This window comes from Coffea arabica, chromosome 3e, assembly GCF_036785885.1.
Source record: "Coffea arabica cultivar ET-39 chromosome 3e, Coffea Arabica ET-39 HiFi, whole genome shotgun sequence".
NCBI lineage: Eukaryota > Viridiplantae > Streptophyta > Magnoliopsida > Gentianales > Rubiaceae > Coffea > Coffea arabica.
In genome coordinates, this window is record NC_092315.1 from 3318139 (window position 1) to 3340294 (window position 22156).

The 22156-nt window shown below is 37.2% G+C and overlaps 3 protein-coding genes across 3 annotated transcripts; all 3 read right to left on the minus strand.

The window, feature by feature from the left end:
- Window positions 1-765: 765 nt before the first annotated feature.
- LOC140038851 (proteasome subunit beta type-2-B-like) lies at window positions 766-4552 on the minus strand. The gene is made up of 3 exons (XM_072084355.1): window positions 4112-4552; window positions 3359-3482; window positions 766-1218 (listed from the first exon to the last, which is right to left on the minus strand). The coding sequence occupies exons 1-3, from the start codon at window positions 4267-4269 to the stop codon at window positions 886-888; spliced, it is 615 nt and encodes a 204-aa protein (XP_071940456.1). The 5' UTR covers window positions 4270-4552; the 3' UTR covers window positions 766-885.
- Window positions 4553-7092: 2540 nt separating this feature from the next.
- Window positions 7093-8071, minus strand: LOC140038765 (vicilin Cor a 11.0101). Its single transcript, XM_072084031.1, is given in 3 exon segments — window positions 7093-7537; window positions 7539-7701; window positions 7801-8071. Coding segments are annotated over 3 exon segments (771 nt in total). The 3' UTR covers window positions 7093-7200.
- A 6818-nt stretch (window positions 8072-14889) lies between these two features.
- Window positions 14890-20369, minus strand: LOC113734154 (type IV inositol polyphosphate 5-phosphatase 7). Its single transcript, XM_027260517.2, has 13 exons — window positions 19590-20369; window positions 19394-19481; window positions 18911-18979; window positions 18718-18802; window positions 18510-18614; window positions 17585-18398; window positions 17292-17485; window positions 16859-16967; window positions 16611-16759; window positions 16169-16422; window positions 15724-15794; window positions 15446-15630; window positions 14890-15358 (listed from the first exon to the last, which is right to left on the minus strand). The coding sequence occupies exons 1-10, from the start codon at window positions 19617-19619 to the stop codon at window positions 16200-16202; spliced, it is 1866 nt and encodes a 621-aa protein (XP_027116318.2). The 5' UTR covers window positions 19620-20369; the 3' UTR covers window positions 14890-15358; window positions 15446-15630; window positions 15724-15794; window positions 16169-16199.
- Between the last annotated feature and the right edge of the window lie 1787 nt (window positions 20370-22156).

Consider the following 22156-nt stretch of genomic DNA (forward strand, 5'->3'; position numbering starts at 1 on the left):
AATGATAATAATGAAATGAGTGATGAGAACTTCTTTCAAATATCAGGGGGGACAACGTGAAAAGGAAAAAAGGTGCTCTCTAAACTTGAGGGAGGGCAATTATGAAACAAACTAAAAAATTTGTAAAACTTTCAAGCCTATCCTAGAAAGTTTAAGCAAGGCTAAAATTTTCCACCTCTAAGACCAATCTATCTTCTCTTTTTTCGAACTTGAAATTTGGAAAACCTTATAGTCGAAAGGGAAGAAATTGACAGGCATGTTTTCATATACAACAAAAAACAGATAGACTGAGCCACATTTACTCGATCACACAGCTTAAGAGCCTTCCTCCAGTATCCTAAACAAGAGAGTGACATAAGAGGTACCACAACATGGAAAGGCCTCTCAAAAAGTATTGCAGAAGACCTGGAGAACATGCTACGTAATGGAGATAACCTGTGCGTGGAAATGGAAGAACAACTCTGTTTGGATCACCAACTTCAGCACCCCAAAACAAAAAAAACGAAAAAAAAAAAAAAAAAACCCTACAACCCGTCCCTTCTACCCGCTAGACACTTTCCATGAACCTACGACAGCCAAAGATGTATATTCAACAAGTGTGCTATTCCCCAGAAAGTGGAACAAAAACTTAACAAGGATATGTAGACTTGGAAAGATTAAGGCCATTTGATGAAAAAATTCATCTTCCAAACATATCTTACGGAGGTTCCAACTTTGAAATGTAGAATTACCAAATAGACATACATAAGTCTGAAGTATCACTAATTGAAGAAAAAGAATCCCAGAATTTCATAATCTTGACAATCATCTGTTAGTCTTCAACAGAACACATAAGATTTTGAAGTTGAAGTAAAGCGAGTCACAATAATGCCTCTAAAGAAAAGCTCATTCAGCAGCTAGAGGGGCATCCCCGATAGAGTAACGCCTATGTAACTCCCTTGCTCCTCCCTCGTCGACAATCTTAATTACGAAGTTTGGTGGGGCCACAACCAGTCTTGACCGAATCTCTATTATGCACTTGTCAACCAATTCAACGGCTTCCTCCAATGTCATATCCCTGTGGTAGTGCCTATCCATCATGGCAAGTGAAAAATAGGACCCATAACCAAATGCTGCCTTGTCAACCTTGTGAAGACTAGCAATATAGTCAATGTAGTACAAGGATGGACCAGTCTCCTTGTCATAACCAGCCAGAAGGATATTGACAGTGTAAGGGTTCTGAAGAAACAAATACCAGATCTCAGCAAAGACACATAAGCAATACTTAATTTCTAACACATAATACAATTGGAAACTAAAATTTTCTTTCCCTTTCTTTCACTTGTCCCAAAAGGCCAGAGTCTCCAGTAAACTGGCAGGGAAAAAGGACAAAGAAAAAATAAAGATAAAAAGGATGCACCCACTAACAAGATGGTAAACTGGAACTTGACCCACTGACTAGATGGAAAACTGAAACTTATGCCAGAGGAACGCTTCTCCTGCTGAGAATGAGTTTCTTTCTTTTTGGATGCAGTTGAAATACCCAATATCATTTTATGTTCCATTTTTGTATATAGGAGACAGTATGGTATGATCTTTCTTACATTGTTTACTCTTCAACTGGACAAAGTACAAAATTTCAGCACTTTTAAGCTGACTGACCTTAAGACAGACCACTTCCACCTATCCTTGCATGTGTACTTATGATTTATGAAAAGATAAGACACCCACACACACACAACCATGCATGAACAAGAATAAACTTTTCTCCAAAAAATATTCATGCTGATAATTTAGGACTTTAGTCAACTTCACAAAACTGGAAGTTCAAGCAAGTTTGGGAACCTAAGAACAGCTTAATTGTGTCATTGCTTGTCACATTTGCGTCTCTAACACAAACACTACCATAGATTCCAGGCTCCCACGCAAGAAATAATAGCAAAACAAACATAAGAAAACCAAAAGAAGCACATCTCTTGACTTCTTTGGCCATAACATACTCTTTTTGTGAAGGAAATAATACCAGCCTATAACCTTTTGCAGACAGTGAGTCAAGTCATATTGTACTTTACCCTAATGTCCATCTGAAAACATATTAATGCTTGGTTAGGAATGCAAAGTATATATACAAGATAATAGTGTGTACAGTAGACCCTGATTTGTCCCAAACCTGGGCAAGACTTTGACATATAAGTATGAGACTCAGTGTCCAAGTACAACATGGTAAATCTATTTTGGCAAGACAAATCAAGGCAAATAAAAGAAGTCAACTCATAGTGCTGGGACCATGACATATATCCCTACAACAGGGATTGACTTTTTGACTTGTAATTAGCATGTCAGAGAGAACTCTATCGCACTTAGGGAAGGGGTCTGAAAACTGAACTTCATTCCCTTCAATGAAAACTTAAGCACATTCAAGCTGGAAGTGTTGTCTGACAACATAATACCTTCCCCACCTTCCTTAGCATTACATAGCAAGTTCACCATCCTATCTTCCTCACTCGTCAGCATCCATCAACACTACGTGTCAAATGACCACACAAAACAAAAACGCTCAACATGTCACTCTTTCAATAAAACTCAGTCCAATAAGAATTCACTCATGCTACTGTAAATGAGTAATTGAATACTGTTCACTATGTTTGTGACTATCATCTTGATATGCCATTATCTATGCCTAAATCTAACTTCAGCATGAGTGTCACAAACATACCATCTTATTCTCTTTGTGCCTTGCCAATGGAAACAAAATGAAAGCACTCACTTGACATCGAACCGGACAGAATTAAGCATTGCCAAATAAACAATGCCAGAAAATTACCTTGAGCAAAGAGATGTACCCTGAAAAGGATCTTACCAATCTTATTATCTATTAGAGATTAGATGTAAGTAAATTGCGGATCCTCTAATCAATGCGAACAAATAGATTAGAACTCTAGCCAACTCATCTCAGGCAAACATATGACATACCATATTGGATGGGTCCAACAATCTTCAAGACATCACATGATGTAGTAGAGCAGCGTTACTAATTCTGTTACACTGCATTCTAGCTCCAGAAAGTTATACTATATTCTTGAGTTTCCGCAAAACCAGTTAGAAGTCCCCCAGAGGACTAATAGTATCCTGGATGAAAGCCTATCTAAAACTACAGTCATATGTGATAGCATCACTCCCCATGGGAGGTCAGGAAGGTCGTAACATTGACTTGAATTACACTAACAATCCAATTTTAAACCTGATTTTCCATTTTATCTTCTTGTACAATAAAACCTAATATTTCCTCAAAAGAACTGTCACTTCAAATTTTCATATTTCGCAATATTCCAAAGCCTCTTAAGCCAAGCAGAGTGTATAAAACCTGGAAAATTCTTACCTTGCGCAAGGCAGTAGCAAGCTCTCCCCTTGTGAAATTAGCAGCAGCTGCCGTGGTTAAAGGAATGCCATTACGGTACTGGTACAATGCCACATTCTTCTGTATGTATTCAGTAAACTGGACCCTGGAAATCATCAAACAAATGCACAGAACACAAAAATCACACAACTTCGTCACAAGAATAATAGAACAATTGCCATATAACACATTAAATACCAGTCGTTAACCTCAAATTTTTACCAACTATATAAAACCATATAAAATACAATTTTACAATATCTTAAGCAAAAAATATATCAAAACATGTGGTACTATTGAACTGTCAAACTAATAAAAACCACTGCAGTCAGCCATATCATCAAACAACGAATGAAGTTCCAATTTCAGAAATATCTACTGATTTCAATAAAATTTAACAGGCAAAGAAATAACATAGCAATAAAACTCAAAATCCATAATAGCAAAGGAAAAAATGGCAAAAACCCACACCCCCATATCATTATGAACCCTAAAAAATCCCAATTTCACAAGAAAATTCTAAATATAAACCCCAGTACAAAAATGAAATTGTCAACAATTACCAAGGAATTAAAATCAAAACCCACATTCCAAATTCAACAAAAAAACAAAAAACCCAGAACCCAACAGCATAAAATAAATATCCTGAATGATCCCTAGTTTATTTAAAAGAATGAAACCTTAACTTTATCCCAGTAAAAGCGTCCAAATTCAAATAGGCAAACAAATTAATACCTGTCACCGGCTTCGCCGCTAGCTCCCATGAGCTTATAATCATCAAGCTTCATGATTTTATCTTCATCAGATTTGTGAACTAAGATGCTGTGAACTGCCGATGTATCCGAGACCACCAGAGCAAAACCCTTCCCAACTAGTCCAAATACGCACTCCATCTTTCTCTACTGCTATTTTGTAAGATTAAATTATCCTTTTATATGTACCGGATCTATTTGATTTGGTTTTTCTGGATGTCTTTTCTTTCAATTTCCTCCGAGGGGGCTTTTTGATTTTTCTTGGACTGAAGTTTGCTTGAGGAGAGTGAAAGGTTTAGATTAGAGAAGGCGTCTTGGGGAACAAGAAGACCCGGCCTGATTTGGACTAGGACCCCGGAGAGTCCGACTTGGATCCGGAGCTCTTATGATGCTGACACGACTTTCAAATTATACTCGTCTGAGTAGGTAAATCTCGTGCTATCGAACTGTTATATACACGAAAGTCGTCTCCTTCCTGAAGACCTGGCTACATGGGCCTAATGAGTGGATTTCAGTGGACAATGTTTTGGGCCAAATGAGTGGATCAGTCCACTATGACAAGATTAGCCAACAAAGGTCAAAAATAAAAAAAAATTTAAACAAAAAGGTACAAACAGAAAAATTGTCTTGTGGGAGATAAGTATATCAACAAAAATGGAGAATGAAAGTTTACTATGAAAGTGAGTCTCAAAAACAAGAAATGGTATGGATTTTTTGAGGTCTAAAGGGGCTTAGGAAAAAAATAATTTTATTGAAAGAGTTGAAACTTACAAAAGTTTTTTTTTTCTTATTTTAACTATTTGTTACTTGGTGTGGTTACAAAATATGTCTAGAAGAACAAGATTGAAAACAAATTCTCTGAAAAAAAAAAAATTGACAAGGGTCAAAGACTCCATTTTGGGCACAAGATATCCCCTTTCCCTTTCGTAAATCTAAAAGGATGATGATATGGACAGCAAAAGCCAAAATAAAAATCATCACATTAATTTTTAACACAAACAAATTAAGTTGATATTTTCGTGATTTATTAGTTGTTCATTGATGCTAGCATTGTTTCTGGTACTATAACACTTATTCAACCAACGATTTTAGTTTTGTAAATTGATGTTTTCCAATTTAACCAAAGAAAATATCTCCAATTTGCAAAGTATTATAACAAAAGGGTACTTAACAATTTCCTTAATAATACCAAACAACAACTCAGAAATAAATATAGGAAAATTATATAATCCATTCATCAACTTCATGTGGATGGAACCAAGTATAGATTCACCATCCTTAATTATTTTCTCAACATTGGTGATATATCACATTTTCAGTAACATTTTGGTCATGATGGTTGAAAATCGGCCGGTTTTGTCGGTCCAGTACTTGACCGCCAATCTTGCGGTGGTGGGATTCACGGGCGGGGGGTGGTGGCGGTGCCGGACAAGTTGGTGGCCCTGGAGGTGGACAAGGTGCTCCCTTTCGGAAATCGCAGCGGCACCTCCAGTAGTTAATTCCTCCGCCAGGAGCTACACAATAGGGGAGAACAACGCCGATGCCTCGGTAGCACGGCCTACAGGTTTCCATGCATGCGTTTACATCAGGGCAACCTCCTCCTATGGTTTCCAAGTAGCAAGCTTCCACTTTTTCATCCAAGAATTTACCTGCACTAGTTCTTATCCAAGTTCTGAACATGATCATTAAACTGCATGCAGCTTGATGAAGTTAAATTGAGCAATAGAAATAATACCAAGATGGTTTTCTTGAACTCGAATTTCGTGAGAAAAAGAAAATGAGATTGGATGAAATTTGTGTGTGTGTGTGTGTTTTTTTTTTGTCTCTGGTTCGGTTGTCTATAAAATCAAAGGGAGAAAAGATTTGAGATGATCTTGTCTGATCTCTTCATGTTGTCTAAATTTTTTTATGCTAAACACCTTTTACTTGAACAACCTTCTTATTTGTTGTTAGAGAAAATTTTAGCAGTTCTTCTTCGAAGAAAATAAGGTAATAAAACAACACGAAAAGAAAGGAAGTGAAGAAAGAAGTAGACTGACCTAAAGTAGCCACAAGGAAAACGAGAACAAATGCAGCCTTGGCCATTTTAAAACTTCGCGGCTGGTGCAAAGAAATGGGGAGTATCAAATGTAGTAGAGCTTTTATATAGGATGATAATTGTAATGACAATTTTTTTTTTTCTCTTTCATGGTTTTGTGATTTTAATTCTGATTTAGCCTGGAAAATATGAATGCATTAATTATGTCCTCCCCTGGTGGTAATTAATCTTTTATTCTGTTTGCGCATTTATTTTTGTTTTCATAGTATTTACTCTTGAGCCAGCAACTTACCTAACAGCGGATTTTCTGTCTCTAGCATTTATTTCACTTGATGAGGTACATCTTTGATTTTCGTCCATTTTAAGAAAATTTGCTTCCTTCTCCTTTAAAATTCAACTCAAAAATTAATCGCCACTATTAGAACCAAATTACAAGAAGAAAGTGGACTGAATAGAAATTGCAGATCAAATTACGTTATCTGAACCTAAACATCACATAGTTGCATGGAGGTTAATGAACTTGAAGACAGAGAAAAATATTTGTTTCCTAATTAGAGATTAGGTAATTACTTCAACAGTTCCATCATAATTAAGAGTGGAAAAAATTTACAGAAAGACATTAATAAGGCCTACGAGTGAAGGATCTTTGCAAGATTTTACGAGCAAATAGCTAGGAGTAAAAATGGTTCTTGAAATTCAGAGGGCCGGGATAGGTTCACATGCATCCTTGATCCCGATTAAATGGTGAAATATGAACGTTTTCATCTTAATTTTGCTTTTATGGTTGCAAAATCACACTGAACTGATTATTGGGCTGAAATCATGCTCCCAAGTCCCAAAAGATACAACATCGGAAAATAGAATACATACTCAGATTCATTGTAGTTAAAAAGTGTCGTCACACAAAAGAGAAAATGGATGGAGAAAGGGCTCAAAGATCCATTCTCGATTAGCTTGCCGTGAGCTACTACTAAGGAAAAAGGGACCGGTAACAACACTTTTTGCCTCCCTTTTTTGTTTTATTTAGTTACAACTTACAAAGCCCACTCAGAGAACAGATTAACACAGTGGATGCTTACTTGATTAATGTTCATGACAGCAACTGAGACATCCATGTCCTTCAATTGCTCATTGTCATGTGGAGTAGCCTCAAAAAATTGTCCATGGTTGTTGCAGAAAGAAGGTCGCTGATTGAGTAAATTGAAGGGACCCCTGGATTGGCCTTTAAACCGCCTAGTGGAACCTTCAGCATGTTGGCTCAATGCTCTAATTTGCCCGGCTCTTGCTCTGATTACTATTCCCTTCCTCTGCTGTCCAAAGACCCTTTCTAGCCTGTCCGCTGGGGTCTTTTTGCCACATTAGAATCCATCAAACAAAAAAGTTTGAGAAATCAGTTGGTCAGGCCAAAAATTGAAAACTGTTGTGTCGATTTATCAAGTACACAGTTGATCCAGCTGGAACCCTGATTGCATCTCCCCTCTCCAAATTGAAAGATTCCCTCCTTTCTTCATGCACAAAGCTAATAGTTCCTTCTCCTGTAAAGTCAGGAAGAAAGAATTTGCCTTGACAAACTTCAAATTGAAAAAATTGAGTTTTTTTTAACCCCGAGTATTTGAATGCAAAATTTAGCTCACCTCTAGTGACAAAAAGAACGGCTTCAGCATCGGAGTGATGAGGAAGAAGGAAAGTATTGGGATCAGCCTCAAGGATAGCTAAACGATAATTCTCAATTCCTTTGAGAAGCTCGGACCTTTTCGAAAACCTCTCAAGAACCTTAAACTCCCCTGCTTCAGCCCCATACTTTGACTTAAACCTCTGCCCCCCAAAGAAATATGGATTATTTTCTCCCTGCTGTTCTTCCCCTCCTCCCCTGTTGACTTTCTTCCTCCCCTGATTCCCCTCCATGTCCACGACCTTCTCTCCCTCGTTTCTCGCTGTACTCTTGTTTACAACGCTCCATCTCCTCCCCTTCCCTTTCTAAACTTACAATTTTGTTGACACTGCCTATACTTTTGCTCGGGATCCTGATCAAGATAGATGTAATTTTCCACAGCACCAATGATGCCGCTTCCTCCCTTTGCTCCCTGGGTTCTTGCTGTTCCTTTTGCTCTTCATACCTCTCTCTATACTGATCTTGGCAATATATCTTCAGCTCCTTCTGACCCTTTTCTTTATAGAGATCACATTCTCTCTGGCACCACTCGAATTGCTTCCTGGGATCTATCTGTGGATTTTCATCATATTGGTAACAGTGGGAGGCAAGAAAAAGCAGAGAAGAAGTTAGGAAAAGCAGCAGGAAAAACTTGGTTTTACTAGCCATTGTTGATGAACAGAAAGGATTTACAAGATGGTACTTTCCATAAAAAATTCAGGTGAATTTATAGTGCAAGGAAACATTGCATGGTGGCTTTTGAATTTGCATGGTTTGACATGCAAGTTGACAAGTGTTTTGAATACTTGAGTGAGTTGAAGGTTACGTGTAGAACAAACCAGGTGTGATATCAGGTGAACAGGCCATGGATATCTTCAATTGAATAGGAACAATTTTACAGATGTAGACGTAGCTGGATATGGAAATCTGCGGCGATCGAGCAGACAAGTACTGTTCCTTTCGTACTATGTATATTCATATTCGCGTCTTCAATAGCAACAAATTACGAGGCGTGTTGTCACATGAACACTACATTTTTTTTTCTCTTTTTTTAGTTAGAATACTATTGGGATCTCTAATCCAAACACAAGTCTAATCTTTTCCGGATTGAACGAAAATCAGATAATGCCATCCAATTACAACCTAAAAACAAACGAGCAATACGAGAATTTATTAAAAATAAGAAAATAATTATTTGAATTATATATTGGTAGTCGTTTGTTTGTGCTCACAAAACCTGTCATCACTCCATTTCCACCATTTGATTTCTCTACAATTTAAAAGATTAAATCAATCTACATACTTTGTTTAAATTTCTCAAAAGAAAATATACTTTCAATGGTGAATTTGTATGATCGAGACTCAAATTTATCCTATGGTCCAACATAAATTAAAATAATCTGTTGAATATATGATTTTTTTTATATATATAAAAAACGATCAAATACTTTCATTCATGATTGAAATCATCCAAGAGAAGGGATGTTGTTATGTTGGACTTAATAATTTCATTACACTTGAAGGGACCTCTACACTTAAATATTGCATACAATGACTCAAGATTTAAAAGAAGTTAATCTCATGTGTTCCCTATATTTCAGATGAGCAAAGCAACAATACTGCACCCCCAATTGGTTGCATACTTCAAGAAGGTACTCAAACTATTGTTTAGCATCATGAATATTGAAATTGTGTATAGGTTCTATTTTTGTGATTGATTTACATTGGACACACTTTTGTCACCTGAGAAGTGAGAAACACAACAGCTAAAAAGATAAACCAGGAGCTCAACCACAATTCCACCATATGTGGTGAGGAGCCAAATTTCTAGTGTTTCCTCACTTTTTCAAATGTTTTGTCCCTATTCAACTTTTTTAAAAATATATAAAATATAAAATTCGGATGAATTCTGTTTCGATCACTGGACAGGACATGCTATCGAGATTATAAATCGTTTATAGAATTCTTACAAATTATCTATCAATACAATTTTCACTTCGATAGTAAAATTTAAATATACAATTTTTATTGAGAAAACAGTTTTGAATTATCAATTGAGCCTTGACTCTGTTTGGATGGGAGTGTTTTTCAAATACAATAAAAATTTTTAAAAAGTACTCTAAAAGGTAATCTAAAAATTAGTTTAAATTTTTTTTAAATTTTAAAAAATATCTCAAAATATATTCTAGAAACTCTTCTACTCTTAAATATCCCAAAATATTTTCTGAAAATATTTTAAAATATAATCTAAAAACTCTACTACAGTAAAATTTTTACAAAAACAGCCCAAAAAACAGCTAATCATCTGATTTTGGTTCTATCCGGAAAAGATTTGTCTCTCAGCCTGTGACCCAACAGCCATATCATTGGACTTGTCTCCTGCTCTGATGCAAAGAGGCCGGAATTTGGTCGGTGGCCCGGTTTCTCCTAGCTCCCTACTCCCAAGCCCAACTTTTTTACTGGTATCAAATGGATGATGAGGAAATATTTTTCCCCCTTTTTTCCAAGTCTAGTATAATCTCTCAAATTTCATGACAGCTTCCTGTAACATTTTTATTCACTTAAAATATAAAATTATAACAGCAAAAATGACCGTAATTTGATCTCTATTGAGTCTGGTTTGCATGTTTTTGAATAAAGTAATTGATGTGTTAAAATTTCAAGATATTGGTGATTGTGTTTGGACAGAATATTAATAAAAATATTATTTAAAATGATTACTCCCTCATTTTTTTGTATTGTAATATATGTGAGATAAAAGGTAGTTGAGAATATAAAAAAATAATTAAAAAATTATTTATGATGCCAGCAAAATAATATTTAAAATAATTTTGGTAATGAAAGTCATTTTTTTACATGTAATTTTACTGCTGTGTTAAAAGTATATGCAATGTGGAAATCCTACAGCAAAAGGTAAACCAGTTAAATAATAGAATTTCGCAAAATATTCCTAAGTCTGGTTAATATAGAATTTCAAGAATCCTAATACATAGCGAATATGGAAACACCCCTTGTTCAACTAGGATTTAGGATTTGATGAATAAATAAACATTAACATGTTTGGGTAGTGCTTAGCCCACCCTAGTCATTTACACTCCCTCCCACGAACCACCCAATCCATCCTAAGTAGTGCGTTGTCCAATAGATTTTAATCCTAGAATAGAAGAAACCAATAGCATATTCTTCAAGAAGATTGTGCGTAAAAACTTTGCTGACAAATTTATACAGAAAAAAACTTAGCTCCTGCATAAATTTCGATGAGAAAACAAAGCATCGTCAAATCAAGCACGCAAGGATTTGGTTTATTTGAAAACTTTAAGCCCGTTCAGTCCCACGTAGCTGTAAAGAAGCATGCAATGGCTGAACGGGTTCAAGAAAAGAGCTCAAACGTAGGACATAATTTAACGAACAAGAAGATACCAAATAAGGTGGCTGCTATTATAGACGCCAAAGTCAAACGGCCTTCAGCAAGACCTGAACAATCTGAAAAGGTTGTATTTATCTTCGGCTCACCAATTCGAGAAGAAAATACTTTGTCCGACTGCAATTCAGGCAAAAACTATACAGAGATCTGCGCTTGGCCTGACTGCAAGAAGGACATTATTGCAGGCAAACATGACGCTTACATGTATGGGTACGTATTGAGTCGCCCTTTTTTCTGGTTGGTTATATGGTACCTAGTTGCTGGTAATTTCAGATTGCTAAATCATATAATATATGGTCAAAAGTGCTAAATTCATGTGCTAACAGCTGACCAAAACATATGTGCCTGATGCAGTTACCTTCAAGCATATTGCTCCGATGAGTGCCGAAATAAACAGATTGATCTAGACGAGAAATCTAAAGCCTCCTGCTGCCGAGACGCAAAGGAACCAGGAATAGTAAATCAGTGGTACAACCAGCGTTTACAGCAGAAACAGTTGGCAAAATCAATCTTTTGGGACATTTAGATGCATTGGCAGATTAAGTGTATATTTATTCTAGCTTATTAATTTTGATGAATTATTGCCTGGGCTACTATTTTCTCTTCTTTTTTTTTCCCCATTCTATGCCACTGTTTGCTGGTAATTGTAATACTGGCAAAAGCTGTCTCCTTGATGATCTCACTGCTTCTTCTTTTGATATGCGAAGCAGACTGTATATCAAAGGAATAAAGGACGATATGTGTGCAGTTTTTGCAGATTTATGGGAATGCCATGATCTAACTAACTCTTTTTTTTTTTTTTCTCATGTACCTTCCTCGCCTTGTAATTTCATGAATGCAAATCAGACAATAGGGGAAGTGGGATACCATATTTGTCCTTCTAAAGAATAAACCATCAGTATGTTTTAAGGCCACTTATGTTGGATCTCTGCTTTTTATGACAAGAACAGAACTGAAGCTGTTTTAATGGCGTTTGGAGGTTCACATTCTCATTAGGGAGAGAATTTTTTTTTTGGATTATTCTTTTATTAATTGAAGTATTGGAAGAAAAATAATATGAAAAGGTGGAGTGATCAGTGATGTTATATAAATTATTGAACTTACAGATACATATGACCAAAAGTTGCAGTGGCAGGGTTGAAATTTTAATACAGGGAGAGAATTAGTACAATTATGGTAAAAGTGTTTAGGGGAACAAAACTTTGATGCATATGAAGAGTACCAAAAATTGCATCAGAGAATCACAATCAATACCCTCTTTGAAGAGGTTTAAATCTCACATCCTACAATTAAAAAAAAATTCAAAGAGTGTTTCAGAGCACCCGTTTCGTCGTCAAGATAGACCTCTATTCTTTTTAGCCCCTGATACAACCCAGTTGGGTTCCCCTCATCTCTAGAATAGAATAGTGTAGACGCTGTTGATTGACGAACAAGACTGAATAGGATACCAAAAGTTTACTTAGAGTCTGTTGTACTTTTACGAATTGCTCTATGTATAGTTTTTTCAACCTTAATTATGCTTCATTAGCTGTAAATGGAGAATACATGCATCTGTACCATCAACCTACATAACTCTTTTCTAAGTTTTAGGTTTTAGTCTGGAAAAGTTCAGCCCCAGATAAAATATTTTTCTGTTGTTGAAGTAATTTTGTTTAGTGAATAATAAATAACAATTAAAAAAAATGATATTGTGCTGTTCATCATCAAGCAGTCGATGATCTGGCTAACGATTCGTAAACTTTATAAACGCTGTTTGAGTATCACGTATAGCTGCATGGGCTTAGGAGGAGGGAATAATGGCTGAAACATTTCACGAAAGTGTTCAGCTTAGAAGGCTCCCGAGCAGGAAACTCAACAATCTGCAAAGGTTGAATGGACGATTGGGTCACCAATTTACGTAAAACTTCCTACATCCTCTGCCTTTCCTCCTTCCAAACTATACCGATCCATGGGTCCTAGCATGCATGACCATACTCTAAAGCTTACGATAAAAATCTGCTAGTATTTCTTTTTCTATGTCGCAGTTTGCTGCTAGCTACTCGGCTACTGTCAAAAGTTGTTCTTTGATCATGATCTCACTGCCTCTATATTAATCCTCGAGTGTGCGTGGTATACAGTTTGTACAAAAAGGAAAAGGACAACATGCAGATTTTGCAGATTTATGCGGATGCATGATTCAACGGCCATCTTTTTTCAGTTTAAAGAGGATTCAATCTTCTTCACTTTGTAATGTCATGAAGACAAATCAGACAATAGTGCGATCGAGAAGGAAACCATCATGTTCTTTATAAAGAAATGAACCATCATCTTTGAAGGCCACTAATGTCGGATCCCTCCTTTTCATAACAAGGACAGAAGCTGATTTAATGGCATACATTTGGAGGTCAACTTCTTCCTTCCAACTGAGTTTGGGACCAGAACAGGTCAAGAATCTAGATATGTACTGGCATATGCATTTTGGCTTTGGCCCTCCTGAATCCATCCTCAATTCTATCTTTTCATTCTGCATTTCCTTTGTGATTTATAAACTCCACGGAAGACGTTAAGTCCATGAGCCTGTAACAAATTAAGTTGGAAGATTTTAATGTGTCATTTTGTTAATAGTCATTTTACAATTTTTTCAAATAGCAGAATTACACGAAAGATTTAGATCATCAGCAACTCAAAACAGTTTTTCCTGTAACATGCGCAGAGTCTTTAATGTCCACAGTGTCCCACCACAAAGAATAGACACCATAGGGTGTCTGAGCAGGTTTCTTCATGTTTTGGTTTCTTTCATTCGTTTTCGCAAATCTTTTTGGTCAAGGGGGCATCAAAACGGGACCATTTTGAAAGGTATAATCTTTTCCAGTTTGAATGCTACCGAGGTAAATTATAATCGATTACAAATCTGTGAATATTCCTCTTGTTTCTTCCAATTATTTGATTATTCCTCTTGTTTCTTCCAATCTTTTCCAGTTTGAATGCTACCGAGGTAAATTATAATCGATTACAAATCTGTGAATATTCCTCTTGTTTCTTCCAATTATTTGATTATTCCTCTTGTTTTGCAGGTTAAGCCTTCCAATGGCTGCGGCGCTTCTGACATTTTAATTTCAGCGTGCGTGCATGGAAGCATGGGGGACTAAATCATGTTCCACTATAAGCATGGGATTTTCTGCTAAGCTTAGTTTGTGATCTAAATAAACCCTGTGGGCCTGGTTCATTGACAAGGACAAACACATTCCCAATTTCACCCGAAAAAGGGTCAAATAGAGAGAAATGTTAAATTAGTCAGCTTTTAGTATATGCCCCTGCTCGAATTCTTCTAAAAATCATCAAGAAAATACTTAGAACTAGCGAGAATGCTAGTCATCAATTGCAATATGAGTTAGAAAAGGAAAAAATGAAGATAAAAGGATCCTCTAGATGTTTGTTCAGGGATTGCAGCCATGCTGCATTTTGCTTCGATTTAAATGTGTGAGTTCGTGAAGGCTAGCTAGATTATTACCAAAAAAAGAAGGCTTGTAATATTCTCATGTTCTTCTAGGTTCATAGGTCTCGCGGAAAGTTCAGGAAAGGAAACACAACCCAATAATTTGGGGACTTCCAAGAGGCCAAGTGTCATGCGAAGAAGAATAATTCACACAGGCATAAACAGTAAAGACAAATGTGAATGGCATCTCTTTATTACTCCATGACTTTGAAGGGAGAGAAGTTCTGAATCATGCCTTCTCTCTACCAATTCACCTGCCATATCTGTAAACTTGTCTTCTACTTTTGTGGCTTCTGGTTAGCTTTTGCAGGGTAAAGAAAAGTAGACAATAGAGAACAAGGCAGGAGGAGATAACCAAGAAAACCACTTTTCAGTAAAATCATTGGCATCAACAGTGACCAAAATGCCTACAAGAAACTCATTAGTCCTTTTCTCTTCTATCACGTTAGCAATGAGTATACGTCAGATCTTTACTTCCTCTCTTCATTTAAAACAAAAAGGCAAAAAAAGCCCAAATGATTATTTTGACCATGCATCATTCTCTTGCAGACATCGAATCTCTAACCCAACAAATAAAGAATCTTCAATGAAAATAGCAATCATCATTTTCCCACTTGGCAGGCAGTCTTCAATTGTCGATCTCTGAAAGAATGGAGGATTGGTTAGTTCTTGCATGATTATAACACGGGATAATAGATACCTGATCATAAAACTAAAAGTGATTGATACCTGATCAAAAGGCAGGATAACAGATGCTGCTCTGGAGATTTCAAGACACCTCCGAAGTGGGATTTTATCAATCTGTTAATTGAAACTGTGCTTCAATATGGTTTAATGTTATTTGCTTTGAACAAATGGTGGTTAGAGGAACATCAAGCTCGGGTTGTATGCAGTTAGAATCAACGTATCTACACCTGATGAAAGAAACAATGAAGAAAAATTATAGAATAGGATCAAAAACTGCAGCAAAACCAAGAAAAGTGTAATAAAGAAAGAGCATGTGTTACCTTTTTTGGTTAGTGGGAAGGAAGGTCCCCATCACCCTTCAGGTTTTGAGTATGTTGAAAGCAATTCCCGCCTGCAAATGGAGGCCAAATTGATATGTTTGGTTAGAAGAACTCTCAGAAGACAATCAGGAGCAAATCACCATAAAAGTAAACTTGCCAAGTGGATGTATCATTTTAGCAACAGAGTTCAGAGTAAATAACATGTTAGAGGATAGTTTGCTGTTAACAGATGCTTGCCAAAAAGACAGGTTTTTCCTTCTGGAAGCTTAGGCACATTGGAATTTTGGAAATGGCTGCTAATCTGATCATTTTGCCACTTGTTTTAGCTACTTCAATGAGGACTAGTGTGAAAATGAGAAGCAATGAAAAGGACGGTTGCAGGGAAAGAACCGGTAATGCAGACAAAAAAAACGCACTCATCCATAGAGAGAGAGAGAGAGAGTACCAAATCCTACTATTTACAATCTCCTCTGTCATTAAAAAAAGCAGAGTTCCGTGTAGCCATGCGAGTATGGCAACAATTCCTCCACCTGTATCTTGGAGCTTGAACAACTCATGCTTTTCCTTAATCTATTAGGTACTGACTCAACTTCAGCCCAAAATACGCTTGACACTGGTCTATGATCTGAAAATCTGGATTCACCACGGACATATGATAATTGCTGAAGACCCCTTCCATACCATAGAATGCGATCACACCTTCAGACGAGAAAGTGCATAGATCAGTTCTTTTGCTTAATAAGGTTGAAATATAGTGACTCCCTCTTTACCATCAGCAGGAACTCTGAGTAAAGAACGCTTAAAATTTGTCCTCTTTTAATCTGTTGTAATTGTAATCAAATAGGACCTATGCTCAATTTTCTTAACAAATAAGAATAGGTTCATACCACGCTGGTGTTCGTCTTTTCTCCTTCGGGTGCAAGTCATCTCCTGCATATCTGTCTGAATTATGTGAATACTTGTATGTTGGTGGAAAATATATCTTCCCTTCTTTCCAGCCGTCAAACACACGACCACGTCTCTGTTCTATCCGCAACTGCCAAGATAATCACCAAACATTTAGCTGATAATAATCTAATTACAAAAAAATGTAAAGTTGATGATAGTTCAGTAAATGAAGATATAAGTACAATACCTGGTCATTTTCTAACAATGCTCTCCAGTTTTGCATTTCTACAAGAGCTTTAACAGTCCGATATGAAAGGGCCACTCGGTAATTGAGATCCCCAAGCCAGACAACCCGACTGGATCAAAAGCAAAAGGATCAGAATATAGACAACAGATGACATGGGTAAATTGATAAAAAGGTATATTAACTACTACAGTACAAGGCAAATGAGGAAAGATACAAAACCAAGCAATGAATATGACAAGAAGGGAGAATCCAGTTATGATTCATTTTTGCAGCAGGAACAATGGAATCATTTATATTCGCCACTAACCACGTTGAGTTACTCTTTTCCTAAGACTAATTCGAGTATCACCATTCCATTTTTACTTGGGGGAGGAGAATAAGGGAGAGAGGTGATGTGCAAGCCATTTGTGGGCTATTTTGAAAAGCGACTCACTCATGTCCGAGAATTGTTTCTGGAGACTTCTCATCTCCTATGCCTTGAACCCGTGGAAACCTAGTCTTCTTAAGGATCTCCATCACATCAGAATTGCGTCGCAATTCATCACCCTCCTTCTGCCCTGAGGTCAAATGACTGCATACAAAACAAAAGCTTGTCTGATGCAACAACATGCTGACTGAAATGGATCCCTGCAAAACCAAGCATGAAAAAATTTCCTTCTTCCTTAGTTTATTGATTCTAGTCAAAATGAAACTAAACATTTAGAATCATCAAGTTTGAAAGAGTACCTTATTCCCGAGATAGCCCATCAATCCTCTACCCACACAGGATACCTTCAAGTTACGAACGGATTCCCTTAACTCACTGCGCACCCAGACAGTAAGAAAAAGCCCCACCATCTGCTTGCTTGAAACTAAACAGTACCTTGAATGCGCTGGCATTCCATATCCATCTTCCGTTGGTGCATATCCACTGCACGACATTGGTGAAAACAGCACAGTACTAGGTGAATCGCCAGCGCCATAATCATCATCAGATGAACCCCACCTAGAAAAGTCACTAGGCCTCTGACCCCAAGAATAGTCACTCGGCCTGCGGCCAGAGGAATAGTCACTGGGCCTGCACCCGGCGGAATAATCACTCGGCCTGTAGCCAGAAGAATAGTCACTCGGCCTGTAGCCAGAAGAATAGTCACTTGGCCTCTGACTAGATGAACAATCACTGGGTCGATGACCCCATCTAGCATTAGGATCGAAGTCACTAGCCCTGTGGCCAAAAATTACACGGTCACAAACACTGAACCGCCGATCAAGGCGAGGATGTGGAATGGACATGTCATTATCCATTCTCCAGCATTGGGGTGTCTGAAAGGATCGACGAGGAAGAAACTTGGAGGCCTTTTGCCTGGTTGACCCCTCAAAATCTGCATTCCACTCGACAATTGGTTCAGGAACAGGAGATGGTGTGTAACATCCACTACCTCCACTCGTACCAGGGCCATTGTTAAGTGTCTTCCGGATCAGAGAAATCCACTTTTTGGCAGGTCCATTGTCCTCAGCACCCAAAATGTTACCAGCATTCAAAGGTACTATCTCCTGAAACCTGTTTTACAGAGGAAACGAGAATTTAAACCAAAACGTTTACTTCTACTAGAAACCGAATCAGTGTATTTGGTAATAGAATATACGCAGTGTAGAGCTTAAATAAACATACCCAAGGACATAGATATCTGCAGGAGGTGCCGAATGTAGCCAATCATCTAGGTTCAAGTTATTTGGTGGTGATTTTCCACCCACATTCCATGTAGCTATAAACATACTGCCAAATCCACGATAAAATGCATTATGATAAAGAAACTGCAAATCAAGAACAAAAGCGTTATGCTAACTGGTACAGGGTATACAAATTTCAAATGGAAAACCTGTAATTGTGGACATTTATAATCTGAGGATGATCCAGATCAACTCTACTCCTGCGCGAACGCTCCAAATTCCTGCTTGATCTCTCTGCAACATAACAATGGACGGAAAATTAGGATTAATATTTTCCTAAGAGGATCAATATTTCTATAAGAGGATCATGAATTAATGTCCCTATAACGAAGTGCAGCTAACCTGTTCTACTTTTCTTAATTGTAGGCGGTTCCCTTTCGGAAAAGCTGTTCCTCCACTCCACATCACCTCCTAGATAAAAAAATTTGTTGCAATCAATTTCAATTCCCAAGTAAATTACAATGAAGCCATATGAATCAATAAATGCTTGAAAAACAAAGAGAAAACAAAATAACCTAATTTACTCCATTGAGTATTGACTTCTTTTGTCAGCAAATCAATCGTTCAATAGCAAGACAATTAACTTCCAAGTAATATTACATATTAATGGAGACAAAAAAAAAAGTTAAATCTTCTATTTTGAAAGTTAAAACAGTCAAAAAGAAAGGAAGAGACAAATCAACTAGAAAATTCAGAACACGAAAGTATTCGTCTAACTCCAAAAATGATGAACTCATCAAGAAGCACTTTTAGCCAAAACAAGGAAATGGCGAATTCAAGAATGAGAATACTACAAACAGAAGCAAACAAGAATTAGATGCCCACCGCCATAGACAACTTCATGAGCCTGAAATTCCTCTGCCTTTCCCTTGATATTGAACCATTTTCTAACCAATTTCTTTGACCATGAGAGCTACAACAAAATACCAAACCGCGAAGTTAGCAAAAACTGATCTTTGAGGGGGGAAAACATCCAAATTACAATTTCCATTAACCAGAAATTATGAAATAAAATGAAGACCTTGCTTTTCTTGGAATTTTCATCTCTCATCGTTTCACTATGTCCTCATGCAGCTTTCCTTACTGTATTCCCCTTCCCTCCAAATCCTCAAATTCTCAACTTCCACCAAGAATATCACAAAATTCAAGATGATGAATCCAGCAGAATTACAGATGAGCAATTCTTCCCCAAGTCCTAAACTTTCTTATCAAAGCTCACTACTTCCAATCCAATCCAACTCCAATTAGTCCTAAATGCCAAAATCCTCAAAATGGCTTCTCTTATATCCTCAGTTCAACCAACAAGATTAGTCCACCCCACAATGCAGGCTTCTAACAAGACTAACTGCCTTCTTTTCTTGAATCCGTCTCTTTAGCACTCTGTGTTTGTGCGTCTTAGCACATACACACTCGGTCCTATATACTAGTAGTTCTTTAGTATTGAAGGAAAAGCCTGAAAGCCCAGAAAACACAACGACCAAGTGAGAGACAATAAACACTTTCTTGTAGAGAACAAGACAATATAAAGAAAGAGAGACAGAGAGAGTGGTTATTTTTTAGTGGGGGCCTTCGTTGCTTTGCTTTCTTGATTCAGCGGCCTCGTTCTTCTGAGCAGTACTAACAGCAAAGTATCGAATTTGAACAGAATAAAGTGCGCATAAATCTCCCTCTACCTCTCTCGCACACACAGTGGACTGGTTTTTACTCCTTTTCCAACCCGGAACCAATGCCGGTCCAGCAAAATGGGCAACGGGCAAGTCGTTTGATAGGAGAGTAAAGCGTAAAACGACTTGGTCAGCTGCCCAAGTGGTCAGTAAAGTGGGAAGGTTTGAGATCTTGTAGGACTGGTGCTACCCCTTCTTTAGCTGCATATTTTCTTTGTCATTTGGTCTTCAAACAAAGTTAAAGCAGTTAAAAGAAGGCAAATAAAGATAAAGGGCATGTATTGTTGTTGTTGTTACTCCCTAGTAATAGTAATACTTCTGCCTAGTAATAGTAATTTGAAGTATTACTATTGGCATGATGGGTGAATCTTTCTGTTGCAAATTAAGCTGGGATTTATGGCATGTGTACGTGATCATTTTTCTAGAACTTTTAAACTTGAACCAGAACACAAGCGCTATGAAGTTCTTCGAGACGTAAAAATAGTTTTATTACTGAAGTGTGTGGGAATCTTCCCGTGTTTTCAAAGTAATTGGAATTGGTACTAAATAAAACTAGAACAAAAAAGAAAAGAAAAGTGGTACTAAGTTTCTATGGATTAGTAAAAGTGATTATAATCTCTCCATCCAGACGTGTAATTCTGAAAAAACATTACATCGTCCAAAAATGAGTAGTGAGATTATGTTTACATCCCTCCCTAGTTCATACAAGATTCACACATTTGATGTATTGATAATGTGTACCATCAATATTGAAATTTGCAGGGAAAAAAAATAGCAGTGAGTTTAGCCCCTCCAATTACTTGCTACTAATTACTAGCTGTTTTCGTTTTTGTCTTCTCTTTCCTTGGGCTGTGTTGTGGTTTTCAAGGAATGTTCTGTTGAGGAATTCTCAATTGTGTGCAAAGTTGTAGTCATAAAAAAGGAATTGTGCTATAGAGTAGGTGTTGTATATTCCTCCTCCTCTTCTTCTTCTTCTTTTTTTTTTTTTTTTTTTTTTGGGATGGTTGGTTTGTGATGCTTAATAAAACCATCAATGTCTATACAAATCTGGTGTTACAAATTGTAGCAGTGCTACTCAAAACAGAATATACATATTCTTGGAGTCGGAAAACAGTTAAAGAATGCGGGGAATGTTTGTCAAGAAATTGAGGCTGAAAATGGGCATGTGACCTTGGAGGGTAAGGCAATTGTCCCGAATTAAGGTATTGTGGTCCTCCATTATTAATGGTGAGCGAGTTCTTGGTAGGAGCTGCCAATTTTGTGGGGATGCATGGAGCCATATAACATTGACCGATCATAATCTAGGGAAAGCCAATGCTTCCTTAATTAGAAAATCCGCTTTTATTGTTAGAACAACGTGCCTGCCGGCGCCGGCCTCCTTCCATTCTCCGCTCCTTTCTCTTATAAATCCGGCATGCTCGTGGCTCTATAGCATCTTCTTATTTGAAGACCAAGAAAAGCACCTGCTGCTTATAGCTTTTGCAAGTTTGAAACTTTGGTTGACCAGTCTTACGGAAACAGAAGGAGAGACAGTTGGAAACCATTTCATGCTTTTGTTTTCTTCTCTTTTCTATCTTCTTCTTTTTTTAAAAAAATTTTTTTTTTTTGGGGTGGGGTGTTGTATCAAAATTATGGTGCTTTTGAAAGTTGTTTACTGAGACCAAAACAAAAAAAAAAAAGAGGAGGAAAATAGAAGTGCATGCAATCCAACTACTAATAAGACGTGTGCATGTGTGCATCCATTCGGCTTGTGTTGTACAAATAGTTCAAGAAATTGGCTCAGCAATTGGCATTATGCAAATATTAGGTTACACAAATATTATCGTCGCCGAAAAAATTTGACATTATGCAAATATTTAACTGAAGTCTCCACCAGCTGAGCAACACTTGTCAATATCAATTACTTTTTCTTTGCAAATCCTGC